At 46.8% G+C, this 16,040-nt stretch overlaps 1 protein-coding gene across 7 annotated transcripts in view; it reads right to left on the bottom strand.

Moving 5' to 3' along the window:
• Window positions 1-16,040, bottom strand: part of LOC139575404 (A-kinase anchor protein 13-like) — a 122,553-nt gene that overhangs the window by 91,990 nt on the left and 14,523 nt on the right. For all 7 annotated transcript variants that reach the window (XR_011674943.1, XM_071400333.1, XM_071400337.1 and 4 more), the window contains exons 2-7: window positions 13,584-13,755; window positions 10,589-10,656; window positions 10,333-10,411; window positions 8,518-8,665; window positions 5,881-5,996; window positions 3,400-3,546 (exon numbers count right to left, since the gene is read on the bottom strand). Coding sequence is in view for 6 of the 7 variants with exons in the window: in XM_071400333.1 (XP_071256434.1) it covers window positions 3,400-3,546; window positions 5,881-5,996; window positions 8,518-8,665; window positions 10,333-10,411; window positions 10,589-10,656; window positions 13,584-13,755 (730 nt within the window). In the remaining variant the exon portion in view is untranslated. The remainder of the gene's footprint in view (window positions 1-3,399; window positions 3,547-5,880; window positions 5,997-8,517; window positions 8,666-10,332; window positions 10,412-10,588; window positions 10,657-13,583; window positions 13,756-16,040) is intronic.

Here is a 16,040-nt window from a genome sequence, read left to right as displayed (position 1 = left end):
TATCCCCTCTTTCTGTCTGGATCCAGTCTGGATCAGTCTGGATTCAATACTATGTGTAGTATCCCCTCTTTCTGTCTGGATCCAGTCTGGATCAGTCTGGATTCAATACTATGTGTAGTATCCCCTCTTTCTGTCTGGATCCAGTCTGGATCAGTCTGGATTCAATACTATGTGTTGTATCCCCTCTTTCTGTCTGGATCCAGTCTGGATCAGTCTGGATTCAATACTATGTGTATTATCCCCTCTTTCTGTCTGGATCCAGTCTGGATCAGTCTGGATTCAATACTATGTGTAGTATCCCCTCTTTCTGTCTGGATCCAGTCTGGATCAGTCTGGATTCAATACTATGTGTAGTATCCCCTCTTTCTGTCTGGATCCAGTCTGGATCAGTCTGGATTCAATACTATGTGTAGTATCCCCTCTTTCTGTCTGGATCCAGTCTGGATCAGTCTGGATTCAAATACTATGTGTAGTATCCCTTCTTTCTGTCTGGATCCAGTCTGGATCAGTCTGGATTCAATACTATGTGTAGTATCCCCTCTTTCTGTCTGGATCCAGTCTGGATCAGTCTGGATACAATACTATGTGTAGTATCCCCTCTTTCTGTCTGGATCCAGTCTGGATCAGTCTGGATTCAATAATATGTGTAGTATCCCCTCTTTCTGTCTGGATCCAGTCTGGATCAGTCTGGATTCAATACTATGTGTAGTATCCCCTCTTTCTGTCTGGATCCAGTCTGGATCAGTCTGGATTCAATACTATGTGTAGTATCCCCTCTTTCTGTCTGGATCCAGTCTGGATCAGTCTGGATTCAATACTATGTGTAGTATCCCATCTTTCTGTCTGGATCCAGTCTGGATCAGTCTGGATTCAATACTATGTGTAGTATCCCCTCTTTCTGTCTGGATCCAGTCTGGATCAGTCTGGATTCAATACTATGTGTAGTATCCCCTCTTTCTGTCTGGATCCAGTCTGGATCAGTCTGGATTCAATACTATGTGTAGTATCCCATCTTTCTGTCTGGATCCAGTCTGGATCAGTCTGGATTCAATAATATGTGTAGTATCCCCTCTTTCTGTCTGGATCCAGTCTGGATCAGTCTGGATTCAAATACTATGTGTAGTATCCCTTCTTTCTGTCTGGATCCAGTCTGGATCAGTCTGGATTCAAATACTATGTGTAGTATCCCTTCTTTCTGTCTGGATCCAGTCTGGATCAGTCTGGATTCAATACTATGTGTAGTATTCCATCTTTCTGTCTGGATCCAGTCTGGATCAGTCTGGATTCAATAATATGTGTAGTATCCCCTCTTTCTGTCTGGATCCAGTCTGGATCAGTCTGGATTCAATACTATGTGTAGTATCCCCTCTTTCTGTCTGGATCCAGTCTGGATCAGTCTGGATTCAATACTATGTGTAGTATCCCCTCTTTCTGTCTGGATCCAGTCTGGATCAGTCTGGATTCAATACTATGTGTAGTATCCCATCTTTCTGTCTGGATCCAGTCTGGATCAGTCTGGATTCAAAAATATGTGTAGTATCCCCTCTTTCTGTCTGGATCCAGTCTGGATCAGTCTGGATTCAATACTATGTGTATTATCCCCTCTGTCTTTCTGGATCCAGTCTTGATCCTGTCTGGATTTAAAATACTACGTGTATTATCCCCTCTTTCTTTCTGTATCCAGTCTGGATATGCCAGATGAGACAGGGGTGTGTGTAGATGATGTCCTGTTTATTGATGGAGAGGGGGGGTTTAACTAAAGGCAGGTACTGTAGCAGTGGTAGGTACCGTAGATTACTTCCTGTTTATTGATGGAGAGGGGGGGTTTAACTAAAGGCAGGTACTGTAGCAGTGGTAGGTACCGTAGATTACTTCCTGTTTATTGATGGAGGGGGGGTTTAACTAAAGGCAGGTACTGTAGCAGTGGTAGGTACCGTAGATTACTTCCTGTTTATTGATGGAGGGGGGGTTTAACTAAAGGCAGGTACTGTAGCAGTGGTAGGTACCGTAGATTACTTCCTGTTTATTGATGGAGGGGGGGTTTAACTAAAGGCAGGTACTGTAGCAGTGGTAGGTACCGTAGATTACTTCCTGTTTATTGATGGAGAGGGGGGGTTTAACTAAAGGCAGGTACTGTAGCAGTGGTAGGTACCGTAGATTACTTCCTGTTTATTGATGGAGGGGGGGTTTAACTAAAGGCAGGTACTGTAGCAGTGGTAGGTACCGTAGATTACTTCCTGTTTATTGATGGAGGGGGGGTTTAACTAAAGGCAGGTACTGTAGCAGTGGTAGGTACCGTAGATTACTTCCTGTTTATTGATGGAGAGGGGGGGTTTAACTAAAGGCAGGTACTGTAGCAGTGGTAGGTACCGTAGATTACTTCCTGTTTATTGATGGAGAGGGGGGGTTTAACTAAAGGCAGGTACTGTAGCAGTGGTAGGTACCGTAGATTACTTCCTGTTTATTGATGGAGAGGGGGGGTTTAACTAAAGGCAGGTACTGTAGCAGTGGTAGGTACCGTAGATTACTTCCTGTTTATTGATGGAGGGGGGGTTTAACTAAAGGCAGGTACTGTAGCAGTGGTAGGTACCGTAGATTACTTCCTGTTTATTGATGGAGGGGGGGTTTAACTAAAGGCAGGTACTGTAGCAGTGGTAGGTACCGTAGATTACTTCCTGTTTATTGATGGAGAGGGGGGGTTTAACTAAAGGCAGGTACTGTAGCAGTGGTAGGTACCGTAGATGACTTCCTGTTTATTGATGGAGAGGGGGGGTTATAACTAAAGGCAGGTACTGTAGCAGTGGTAGGTACCGTAGATTACTTCCTGTTTATTGATGGAGGGGGGGTTTAACTAAAGGCAGGTACTGTAGCAGTGGTAGGTACCGTAGATTACTTCCTGTTTATTGATGGAGAGGGGGGGTTTAACTAAAGGCAGGTACTGTAGCAGTGGTAGGTACCGTAGATTACTTCCTGTTTATTGATGGAGGGGGGGTTTAACTAAAGGCAGGTACTGTAGCAGTGGTAGGTACCGTAGATAACTTCCTGTTTATTGATGGAGGGGGGGTTTATAACTAAAGGCAGGTACTGTAGCAGTGGTAGGTACCGTAGATTACTTCCTGTTTATTGATGGAGGGGGGGTTTATAACTAAAGGCAGGTACTGTAGCAGTGGTAGGTACCGTAGATTACTTCCTGTTTATTGATGGAGGGGGGGTTTATAACTAAAGGCAGGTACTGTAGCAGTGGTAGGTACATTAGATTATGTCCTGTTTATTGATGGAGAGGGGGGGTTTAACTAAAGGCAGGTACTGTAGCAGTGGTAGGTACCGTAGATTACTTCCTGTTTATTGATGGAGGGGGGGTTTATAACTAAAGGCAGGTACTGTAGCAGTGGTAGGTACCGTAGATGACTTCCTGTCTCTTGATGACGTCCTTCTTCAGATGTTTGAGGAAGTTGCTGTCCATAATGTTGCTCCAGGAGTCTGCTTCTAGCTCTTTCAGGTCTGCCTCAAACTCCCCCATCAGCTGACTGTCTATCATCTCTGTTCCTAGATTAAATACAACACTCAGATAGCATAGATATATATATATAGATATCATCTCTGTTCCTAGATTAAACACAACACTCCGATAGCATAGATATATATATATAGATATCATCTCTGTTCCTAGATTAAACACAACACTCAGATAGCATAGATATATATATATAGATATCATCTCTGTTCCTAGATTAAACACAACACTCAGATAGCATAGATATATATATATATAGATATCATCTCTGTTCCTAGATTAAACACAACACTCAGATAGCATAGATATATAGATATAGATATCATCTCTGTTCCTAGATTAAACACAACACTCAGATAGCATAGATATATATATATAGATATCATCTCTGTTCCTAGATTAAACACAACACTCAGATAGCATAGATATATATATATAGATATCATCTCTGTTCCTAGATTAAACACAACACTCAGATAGCATAGATATATAGATATATATATATAGATATCATCTCTGTTCCTAGATTAAACACAACACTCAGATAGCATAGATATATATATATAGATATCATCTCTGTTCCTAGATTAAACACAACACAACACTCAGCATTTACAGGTATTAATCTAGACGTTATAGTAGACACTATAATCCAGACACATTCATAGGTATTAATCTAGACGTTATAGTAGACACTATAATCCAGACACATTTATAGGTATTAATCTAGACGTTATAGTAGACACTATAATCCAGACACATTCACAGGTATTAATCTAGACGTTACAGTAGACATTATAATTTACATTTACAGGAGCAATTAGGATTAAGTGCCTTGCTCAGCTCGGGTATTCGAACCAGCGACCTTTCGGTTACTGGCACAACACTAACCGCTAGGCTACCTGGCGCTTTACCTTTACTGGGGGTAACATGTGTTTACTATGGACTGGTGACTCTGGGTAACATGTGTTTACTATGGACTGGTGACTCTGGGTAACGTGTGTTTACTATGGACTGTGTCATGGTGACTGTGGGTAAAGTGTGTGTGTGTTTACGATGTGTGATGGTGACTGTCCGACTAAAACACCATCTACTCTCTGTGTTCTCTGGTTCTGTTCTTCCATCAAGGAAATGGACCGGTTCTCTGGTTCTGTTCTTCCATCAAGGAAATGGACTGGTTCTCTGGTTCTGTTCTATCAAGGAAATGGACCGGTTCTCTGGGTCTGTTCTATCAAGGAAATGGACCGGTTCTCTGGTTCTGTTCTTCCATCAAGGAAATGGACTGGTTCTCTGGTTCTGTTCTTCCATCAAGGAAATGGACTGGTTCTCTGGTTCTGTTCTTCCATCAAGGAAATGGACCGGTTCTCTGGTTCTGTTCTATCAAGGACATGGACCGGTTCTCTGGTTCTGTTCTATCAAGGAAATGGACCGGTTCTCTGGTTCTGTTCTTCCATCAAGGAAATGGACTGGTTCTCTGGTTCTGTTCTTCCATCAAGGAAATGGACCGGTTCTCTGGTTCTGTTCTTCCATCAAGGAAATGGACTGGTTCTCTGGTTCTGTTCTTCCATCAAGGAAATGGACTGGTTCTCTGGTTCTGTTCTTCCGTCAAGGAAATGGACTGGTTCTCATACACAATGTCTGAATCTCAAATGGCACCCTATTTACTTTCTAGTGCAATACTTTTGTTCAGGGCTGAAGTAGTGTTCTGGTGTAAAGTAGTGAACTAAACAGGATGACATTTGAGATGCATTTAAACACACAAAGCATGTCGGTCATTCTATACATAGCTGTTCACCAGCTGTTAGGGCTGATAGGGGAGAGAGGACAGACAGGTGGAGAGGACAGACAGGTGGAGAGGACAGACAGGTGGAGAGGACAGACAGGTGTTAGGGCTGATAGGGTGGAGAGGACAGACAGGTGGAGAGGACAGACAGGTGGAGAGGACAGACAGGTAGAGAGGACAGACAGGTAGAGAGGACAGACAGGTGGAGAGGACAGACAGCTGTTAGGGCTGATAGGGTGGAGAGGACAGACAGGTGGAGAGGACAGACAGGTGGAGAGGACAGACAGGTGGAGAGGACAGACAGGTGTTAGGGCTGATAGGGTGGAGAGGACAGACAGGTGGCGAGGACAGACAGGTGGCGAGGACAGACAGCTGTTAGGGCTGATAGGGTAGAGAGGACAGACAGGTGGAGAGGACAGACAGGTGGAGAGGACAGACATGTGTTAGGGCTGATAGGGTGGAGAGGACAGACAGGTGGAGAGGACAGACAGGTAGAGAGGACAGAGAGGACAGATAGACAGACAGGTGGAGAGGACAGACAGATGGCCAGACAGACAGGTAGAGAGAGTAGTAACCTACTAACCTTCATCTGTGAGTGACTCTGTAGATTCATTGACCAGGTTGGTCTTGCACAGAGAGTCAGTAGAATGGGACAGGTACCTCAGACCTTTGATAGGCATGTCATCAAACACCTGGTGACTGAAGAGAGGACAGAGATAGAGAGAAGACAAAGAGAGAGAGAGAGGACAGAGAGAGAGAGAGGACAGAGTCAGCAGAATGGGACAGGTACCGCAGACCCTTGATAGGCATGTCATCAAACACCTGGTGGCTCATTTATGAATATTAGAAGCTATTCTCAAAATACTATTATAAACTCAGAAATAAAATGAAACGTCCCTTTTTCAGGAATCTGTCTTTCAAAGATAATTCGAAAAAATCCAAATATCTTCACAGATCTTCATTGTAAAGGGTTTAAACACTGTTTCCCATGCTTGTTCAATGAACCATAAAGAACTAATGAACATGCACCTGTGGAACGGTCGTTAAGACACTAACAGCTTACAGACGGTAGGCAATTAAGGTCACAGTTATGAAAACTTAGTACACTGAAAGAGGCTTTTCTACTGACTCTGAAAAACACCAAAAGAAAGATGCCCGGCGTCCCTGCTCATCTGCGCGAACGTGCCTTAGCCATGCTGCATGGAGGCATGAGGACTGCAGATCTGGCCAGGGCAATAAATTGCAATGTCCGTACTGTGAGACGCCTAAGACAGCGCTACAGGGAGACAGGACGGACAGCTGATCGTCCTCGCAGTGGCAGACCACATGTAACAACACCTGCACAGGATCGGTACATCCGAACATCACACCTGCGGGACAGGTACAGGATGGCAACAACAACTGCCCGAGTTACACCAAGAACACAAAATCCCCCCATCAGTGCTCAGACTGTCCACAATAGGCTGAGAGAGGCTGGACTGAGGGCTTGTAGGCCTGTTGTAAGGCAGGTCCTCACCAGACATCACCAGCAACAACGTCGCCTATGGGCACAAACCCACCATCGCTGGACCAGACAGGACTGGGAAAAAGTGCTCTTCACTGACGAGTAACGGTTTTGTCTCACCGGGGCTGATGGTCGGATTTGCGTTTATCGTCGAAGGAATGTGGAATGAGCGAGGCCTGTACTCTGTAGCAGGATCGATTTGGAGGTGGAGGTGGAGGGTCCATCATGGTCTGGGGTGGTGTGTCACAGCATCATTGGACTGAGCTTGTTGTTATTGCAGGCAATCTCAACGCTGTGCGTTACAGGGAAGACATCCTCCTCCCTCATGTGGTACCCTTCCTGCAGGCTTATCCTGACATGACCCTCCAGCATGACAATGCCATCAGCCATACTGCTCGTTCTGCTGTTTCCTGAAGTCCATGATCGTCTCCTTTGTTTTGTTGACGTTGAGTGAGAGGTTGTTTTCCTGACACCACACTCTGAGGTCCCTCACCTCCTCCCTGTAGGCTGTCTCATCGTTGTTTGGTAATCAAGCCCTTAACTGTTGTGTCGTCTGCAAACTTAAAGATTGAGTTGGAAGTGTGCATGGCCACTGAGTCACTGGTGAACAGGGAGTACAGGAGGGGGCTGAGCACGCACCCCTGTGGGGCCCCAGTGTTGAGGGTCAGCAATGTGGAGATGTTGTTTCCAACCTTTACCATGTGGGGAAGGCCCATCAGAAAGTCCAGGACCCAATTGCACAGGGCGGGGTTGAGACCCAGGGCCTCCAGCTTGATGATGAGCTTGGAGGGCACTATGGTGTTGAATACTGAGCTGTAGTCAATGAACAGCATTCTTACATAGGTATTCCTCTTGTCCAGATGGGATAGGGCAGTGTGCAGAGTGATAGCAATTGCATCGTCTGTGGACCTGTTGGGGTGGTATGCAAACTGAAGTGGGTCTATGGTGTCAGGTAGGGTGGCAGTGATATGATCCTTGACTAGTCTCTCAAAGCACTTCATGATGACAGGAGTGAGTGCTACGGGGCGGTAGTCATTTAGTTCACTTATCTTTGCCTTTTTGGGTACAGAAACAATGATAGCCATCTTGAAGCATGAAGGGACAATAGACTGGGATAGGGAGCGATTGAATTTGTCCGTAAACACACCGTAAAAACACTAGCCACACATGCTCTGAGGACGCGGCTAGGGATGCCGTCTGGGCCAGCAGCCTTGCGAGGGTTCACACGGGTTTAAATGTTTTACTCACGTCAGCCATGGAGAAGGAAAGGGGGGGCAGTTCTTGTTAGCGTGCCGGGATTGGGGCACTGTATTATCTTCAAAGCGGGCAAAGAAGTTTTTTAGTTTGTCTGGAAGTGTGACGTCAGTTTCCGTGACGTGGTTGGATTTCTTTTTGTAGTCCGTGATTTCCTGTAGACCCTGCCACATACATCTCGTGTCTGAGCCGTTGAATTGTGACTCCACCTTGTCCCTGTACTGCCATTTTGCTTGTTTGATTGCATTGCGGAGGGAATAACTACACTGTTTATATTCAGTCATATTTCCAGACCATATTTCCGGGGTTATGTTTAAGGTTAGGGAACAGGCTCAGGGTCAGAGTAAGGGTTGGGGTTATAGTTAGGGTTAGGGTTAAGAACAGGCTCAGGGTCAGAGTAAGGGTTGGGGTTGTGTTTAGGGTTAGGGTTAGGAACAGGCTCAGGGTCAGTTTAAGGCTCACCCAGCGATGTTGGATATGGATATACTCTTTGACAGGTTGGAGCCATGGAAGGGTATGATGGAGGTGTGTCTTCGGGAGGGAACAACCAATGAGGAGTGGTCTTCTGGAGACAAGATGGCTGACCAGGGCCGCTCCCGCGATGCAGCCGCTGTGATGTCATAAGAGAGGGCCAGCGTTAAGAGAGGAATGTGGTAGGTCACATGGAACCCTAATCTTTACATAGTGCACTAATGTTGACATGCAGCCCTGTAGGACTCTATAGGGAACAGATGACATGCAGCCCTGTAGGACTCTATAGGGAACAGATGACATGCAGCCCTGTAGGACTCTATAGTGAACAGATGACATGCAGCCCTGTAGGACTCTATAGGGAACAGATGACAGCCCTGTAGGACTCTATAGGGAACAGATGACATGCAGCCCTGTAGGACTCTATAGGGAACAGATGACATGCAGCCCTGTAGGACTCTATAGGGAACAGATGACATGCAGCCCTGTAGGACTCTATAGGGAACAGATGACATGCAGCCCTGTAGGACTCTATAGGGAACAGATGACATGCAACCCTGTAGGACTCTATAGGGAACAGATGACATGCAGCCCTGTAGGACTCTATAGGGAACAGATGACATGCAGCCCTGTAGGACTCTATAGGGAACAGATGACATGCAGCCCTGTAGGACTCTATAGGGAACAGATGACATGCAGCCCTGTAGGACTCTATAGTGAACAGATGACATGCAGCCCTATAGGACTCTATAGGGAACAGATGACATGCAGCCCTGTAGGACTCTATAGGGAACAGATGACATGCAGCCCTGTAGGACTCTATAGGGAACAGATGACATGCAGCCCTGTAGGACTCTATAGGGAACAGATGACATGCAGCCCTGTAGGACTCTATAGGGAACAGATGACATGCAGCCCTGTAGGACTCTATAGGGAACAGATGACATGCAGCCCTGTAGGACTCTATAGGGAACAGATGACAGCCCTGTAGGACTCTATAGGGAACAGATGACATGCAGCCCTGTAGGACTCTATAGGGAACAGATGACATGCAGCCCTGTAGGACTCTATAGGGAACAGATGACATGCAGCCCTGTAGGACTCTATAGGGAACAGATGACATGCAGCCCTGTAGGACTCTATAGGGAACAGATGACATGCAGCCCTGTAGGACTCTATAGGGAACAGATGACATGCAGACGTGGATTGTATTCTGACTGGTGAACACCAACAGATCTGGGACCAGGACAGGGCTGTGATGGCTCTGGTGAACACCAACAGATCTGGGACCAGGACAGGGCTGTGGTTAACACCAACAGATCTGGGACCAGGACAGGGCTGTGGTTAACACCAACAGATCTGGGACCAGGACAGGGCTGTGGTTAACACCAACAGATCTGGGACCAGGACAGGGCTGTGGATAACACCAACAGATCTGGGACCAGGACAGGGCTGTGGTTAACACCAACAGATCTGGGACCAGGACAGGGCTGTGATGGCTCTGGTGAACACCAACAGATCTGGGACCAGGACAGGGCTGTGGTGGCTCTGGTGAACACCAACAGATCTGGGACCAGGACAGGGCTGTGGTGGCTCTGGTGAACACCAACAGATCTGGGACCAGGACAGGGCTGTGGTTAACACCAACAGATCTGGGACCAGGACAGGGCTGTGGTTAACACCAACAGATCTGGGACCAGGACAGGGCTGTGGAGGCTCTGGTTAACACCAACAGATCTGGGACCAGGACAGGACTCTGGTTAACACAATTGGTATGAGTATTGAGTATATTTAACATGGACTCACGTTTTAAGTCTCGTTTTTTTCTCCGGGTGACAACAGGAGTGGTGTCTGAATCTGGAACTGCAAACTGCTGTCTGGGCGACTGGAGGGAAAACAAGCCAGGACTTCAGTAGTGTAAATAAGTTCATGACCTTTATGTCCTGTAGGCTACTCATCCTATTGGCTGACAAAATGAGCTAGTACATAAAAGCATGATGTCCTTGTAGGCTACTCATCCTATTGGCTGACAAAATAGTTTTCAATACTGTTCTTTCCTTACCTTCATCTTCACCTTGGCACAGACAGGCAGGCTTTCTCTACAACTCTTATGAACATGTGCATTGCAATCTGAAAAATACAAAATAAAACGCAACTTTTAATCTTAGAGCAAGAACTTCTACAGTGAGAACTTTTCATGTGTTATGAACTGTGACGGGAGAGTTGGACTGGTCTACAGAACCAGAGAGTTAGACTGGTCTACAGAACCAGAGAGTTGGACTGGTCTACAGAGCCAGAGAGTTGGACTGGTCTACAGAACCGGAGAGTTGGACTGGTCTACAGAACTAGAGAGTTGGACTGGTCTACAGATCCGGAGAGTTGGACTGGTCTACAGAACCGGAGAGTTGGACTGGTCTACAGAGCCAGAGAGTTGGACTGGTCTACAGAACCAGAGAGTTAGACTGGTCTACAGAACCAGAGAGTTGGACTTTGTCTACAGAGCCAGAGAGTTGAACTGGTCTACAGAACCGGAGAGTTGGACTGGTCTACAGAACCAGGGAGTTGGACTGGTCTACAGATCCAGAGAGTTGGACTGGTCTACAGAACCAGAGAGTTGGACTGGTCTACAGAACCAGAGAGTTGGACTGGTCTACAGAACCAGAGAGTTGGACTGGTCTACAGATCCAGAGAGTTGGACTGGTCTACAGATCCAGAGAGTTGGACTGGTCTACAGAACCAGAGAGTAGGACTGGTCTACAGAGCCAGAGAGTTGGACTGGTCTACAGATCCAGAGAGTTGGACTGGTCTACAGAACCAGAGAGTTGGACTGGTCTACAGAACCAGAGAGTTGGACTGGTCTACAGATCCAGAGAGTTGGACTGGTCTACAGAATTAGAGAGTTGGACTGGTCTACAGAACCAGAGAATTGGACTGGTCTACAGATCCAGAGAGTTGGACTGGTCTACCGAACCAGAAAGTAAGACTGGTCTAGAGAACCTGAGAGTTGGACTGATCTACAGAACCAGAGAGTTGGACTGCTACCAAAACCTGCGGGCTCTCCTTCACTGCAGCCGAGGTGAGTAAAACACCCGAATTGCACAGGGCGGGATTGAGACCTAGGGCCTCAAGCTTAATGATGAGCTTGGAGGGTACTATTAATGATGAGTTTGGAGGGTACTATGGTGGTGAATGCTGAGCTGTCGTCTATTAACTGCATTCTCACATAGCTATTCCTCTTGTCCAGATGGGATAGGACAGTGTGCAGTGTGCAGGCGAATGCGTCGTCTGTGAACCTGTTGGGGCGGTAAGCAAATATAATTGGGTCTAGGGTGTCAGGTAAGATGGAGGTGATATGACCCTTGACTAGTCTCTCAATCTCTTCATGATGACAGTAGTGAGTGCTACGGGGCGACAGTCATTTAGTTCAGTTACCTTTTGGCTTTTTGGGAACAGAAACAATGATGGCCATCATGAATCATGTTGGGAGAGCAAACTGGGATAAGGGGAGAGATTGATTATGTCCGTAAACACACACCAGCCAGCTGGTCTGCACATGCTCTGAGGACGCGGCTAGGGATGCCGCCTGGGCGGGCAGCCTTGCGGGGGTTAACACGTTTAAATATCTTACTCACGTCGGCCACGGAGAAGAAGTGCCCACAGGTAGCGGGCCGCGTTGGTGGCACTGTATTATCCTCAAAGTGGTCAAAGAAGGTGTTTAGTTTGTCTTGAAGCTAGACGTCGGTGTCCGTGACGTGGCTGGTTTTCTTTTTGTAATCCGTGATTGTCTGTAGACCCTGCCACATACGTCTCGTGTCTGAGCCGTTGAATTGCGACTCCACTTTTGTCAACATTTGGATAGTTTGATTTAATTAAAACGTTTTATTTAGTTTAACCTTTAACTAGGCAAGTCAGTTAAGAACAAATTTGTATTTACAATGACGGCCTACCCCGGTCAAACTCGGATGACACTGGGCCAATTGTGCACCGCCCTATGGTGTTATTCTCTGAGGCTACCCGGAACATATCTCAGTCCCCGTGATCAAAACAATCTTGAAACGTGGATTCCGATTGGTCAGACCGGCATTAAATGGTCCTTAGCACGGGTACTTCCTGTTTAAGTTTCTGCCTATAGGAAGGGAAGAGCAAAATGGAGACGTGGTCAGATTTGACGAAAGGAGGGCGGAGGAGGGCCCTGTCAGCATCGCGGAAGTTAGAGTAGCAATGATCCAGTGTTTTCCCAGCGCGAGTGCTACAGTCGATATGCTGATAGAATTTAGGTAGCCTTGTTCTCAAATTTTCTTTGTTAAAATCCCCAGCTACAATCATTTGATTGTGAGGAATTCTAGGTCAGGTGAACAAAAAGACTTGAGTTCCTGTTGTTATGATTACACCATGAGTCGTTAATCATTAAACATGCAGCCCCGCCCTTCTTCCTCCCAGAGACGTTTATTCCTGTCGGCGCGATGCACTGAGAATCCAGATGGACTCCGACAGCATATCCCGAGAGAGCCACGTTTACGTAAAACAGAGTATGTTACAATCCCTGATGTCTCTCTGGAAAGCAACCTTCGCCCTGACTTTGTCGACCTTGTTACCTAGGGACTGGACATTAGCGAGTAATATACTCGGGAGCGGCGGGTGGTGTGCGCGCCTCCGAAGTCTGACCAGAAGACCGGTCTGTCTTCCTCTTCTCCGGCAGCGTTGTTTTGGATCGGCCTCTGGAATCAGTTCAATTGCCCTGAGTGGTGCGGACAAAGGCTTCGGGAAAGTCGTATTCCTGGTCGTAGTGCTGGTTGTGCTGGTAAGTTGACGTCTCTCTGATATCCAATAGTTTTTCCCGGCTGTACGTAATAAAACTTGAGATTTTCTGGGCTAACAATGTAGGAAATAATACATAAAAATATATATATACTGCAAAGTTTCCTAAGGACTAGAAGCAAGGCAGCCCTCTCTGTCGGCGCCATCCTGAGCGATATGGTGTGTATGTACTGCACTGAGCTGCTTTACTAAACCTGCTAATGGTTTTATTACAGTTGTATTGACTGATGCTGTCTTACTGGTGCAGAGAAAGGCATCCTTAGTGCTGATGGTTTTGCTGCATTGGTGGCAGGAGGAGGATTGTGTCTGGGAGGAGACCATGCTGAAGTGATGTCCGTTCAGCGTACATCTCTCTCTGGCCTTCGCCTCTCTCCTCTCGTCTTTGTCTCGACTCTTCTCTCCATCCTTTTCCTGCAGGTGGAAGAACGGGGATTAGGAGTTGAAACAGAATGAGGTCAGACAGTACAGCTACCCTCTCTCTCCGTTCCTCCTTTCCCTCCCTAGAAACAGAATGAGATCAGACAGGACAGCTACCCTCTATCTCCGTTCCTCCTTTCCCTGCCTAGAAACAGAATGAGGTCAGACAGTACAGCTACCCTCTCTCTCTCCGTTCCTCCTTTCCCTGCCTAGAAACAGAATGAGGTCAGACAGTACAGCCATCCTCTCTCTCTCCATTCTTCCTTTCCCTGCCTAGAAACAGAATGAGGTCAGACAGTACAGCCATCCTCTCTCTCTCCATTCTTCCTTTCCCTGCCTAGAAACAGAATGAGGTCAGACAGTACAGCTACCCTCTCTCTCTGTTCCTCCTTTCCCTGCCTAGAAACAGAATGAGGTCAGACAGTACAGCTACCCTCTCTCTCTCCGTTCCTCCTTTCCCTGCCTAGAAACAGAATGAGGTCAGACAGTACAGCTACCCTCTCTCTCCGTTCCTCCTTTCCCTGCCTAGAAACAGAATGAGGTCAGACAGTACACCTCCTCTCTCTCTCCGTTCCTCCTTTCCCTGCCTAGAAACAGAATGAGGTCAGACAGTACAGCTACCCTCTCTCTCCGTTCCTCCTTTCCCTGCCTAGAAACAGAATGAGGTCAGACAGTACAGCTACCCTCTCTCTCCGTTCCTCCTTTCCCTGCCTAGAAACAGAATGAGGTCAGACAGTACAGCTACCCTCTCTCTCCGTTCCTCCTTTCCCTGCCTAAAAACAGAATTAGGTCATACAGTACAGCTCCCCTCTCTCTCCGTTCCTCCTTTCCCTGCCTAAAAACAGAATGAGGTCAGACAGTACAGCTACCCTCTCTCTCCGTACCTCCTTTCCCTGGCTAGAAACAGAATGAGGTCAGACAGTACAGCTACCCTCTCTCTCCGTACCTCCTTTCCCTGGCTAGAAACAGAATGAGGTCAGACAGTACAGCTACCCTCTCTCTCTCCGTTCCTCCTTTCCCTGCCTAGAAACAGAATGAGGTCAGACAGTACAGCCACCCTCTCTCTCCGTTCCTCCTTTCCCTGCCTAGAAACAGAATGAGGTCAGACAGTACAGCTACCCTCTCTCTCCGTTCCTCCTTTCCCTGCCTAGAAACAGAATGAGGTCAGACAGTACAGCCACCCTCTCTCTCCGTTCCTCCTTTCCCTGCCTAGAAACAGAATGAGGTCAGACAGTACAGCCATCCTCTCTCTCTCCGTTCCTCCTTTCCCTGCCTAGAAACAGAATGAGGTCAGACAGTACAGCTACCCTCTCTCTCTCCGTTCCTCCTTTCCCTGCCTAGAGACAGAATGAGTTCAGACAGTACAGCCACCCTCTCTCTCTGTTCCTGCCTAGTACCTGCTTCAGTCTATAAAGTGTTGCTGCTAGGTGAATGACATGGTGGTGACCTGCTTCAGTCTATACAGTGTTGCTGCTAGGTGAATGACATGGTGGTGACCTGCTTCAGTCTATACCGTGTTGCTGCTAGGTTAACGACATGGTGGTGACCTGATTCAGTCTATACAGTGTTGCTGCTAGGTTAATGACATGGTGGTGACCTGCTTCAGTCTATACCGTGTTGCTGCTAGGTTAATGACATGGTGGTGACCTGCTTTTGTCTATACAGTGTTGCTGCTAGGTTAATGGCGTGGTGGTGACCTGCTTCAGTCTATACAGCATTGCTGCTAGGTTAATGACATGGTGGTGACCTGCTTCAGTCTATACAGTGTTGCTGCTAGGTGAATGACATGGTGGTGACCTGCTTCAGTCTATACAGCATTGCTGCTAGGTTAATGACATGGTGGTGACCTGCTTCAGTCTATACAGTGTTGCTGCTAGGTGAATGACATGGTGGTGACCTGCTTCAGTCTATACCGTGTTGCTGCTAGGTTAATGACATATTGGTGACCTGCTTCAGTCTATACGGTGTTGCTGCTAAGCTTGGCCTGTTTCTCTGTCATTGTGCCAATTAAGACCAATTAATGTTTGAATTGTTACTTTTGTCACTGATTGAATGAAACTAAGCAACATTTATCAATAACAAACAACTTGCATAATTAGGTCTGGTTGTCACATTAACAAAGCAGAAACTTAAATTGTGATTAGTTGACGTCTACCTGGAAAATATTGACTTGAGTGTGTTACTCAACACCAGGAATAGTGTGTTACTCTCACTACTGTATACAGAGGTGACACCAGGAATAGTATGTTACTCTCACTACTGTTATATAGACCCCAGAT

Source organism: Salvelinus alpinus, chromosome 5 (genome assembly GCF_045679555.1).
Source record: "Salvelinus alpinus chromosome 5, SLU_Salpinus.1, whole genome shotgun sequence".
Classification (NCBI taxonomy): Eukaryota; Metazoa; Chordata; class Actinopteri; order Salmoniformes; family Salmonidae; genus Salvelinus; species Salvelinus alpinus.
The sequence above is the reverse complement of the archived record's forward strand: the minus strand, read 5'-3'. Positions and strand labels throughout refer to the sequence as shown.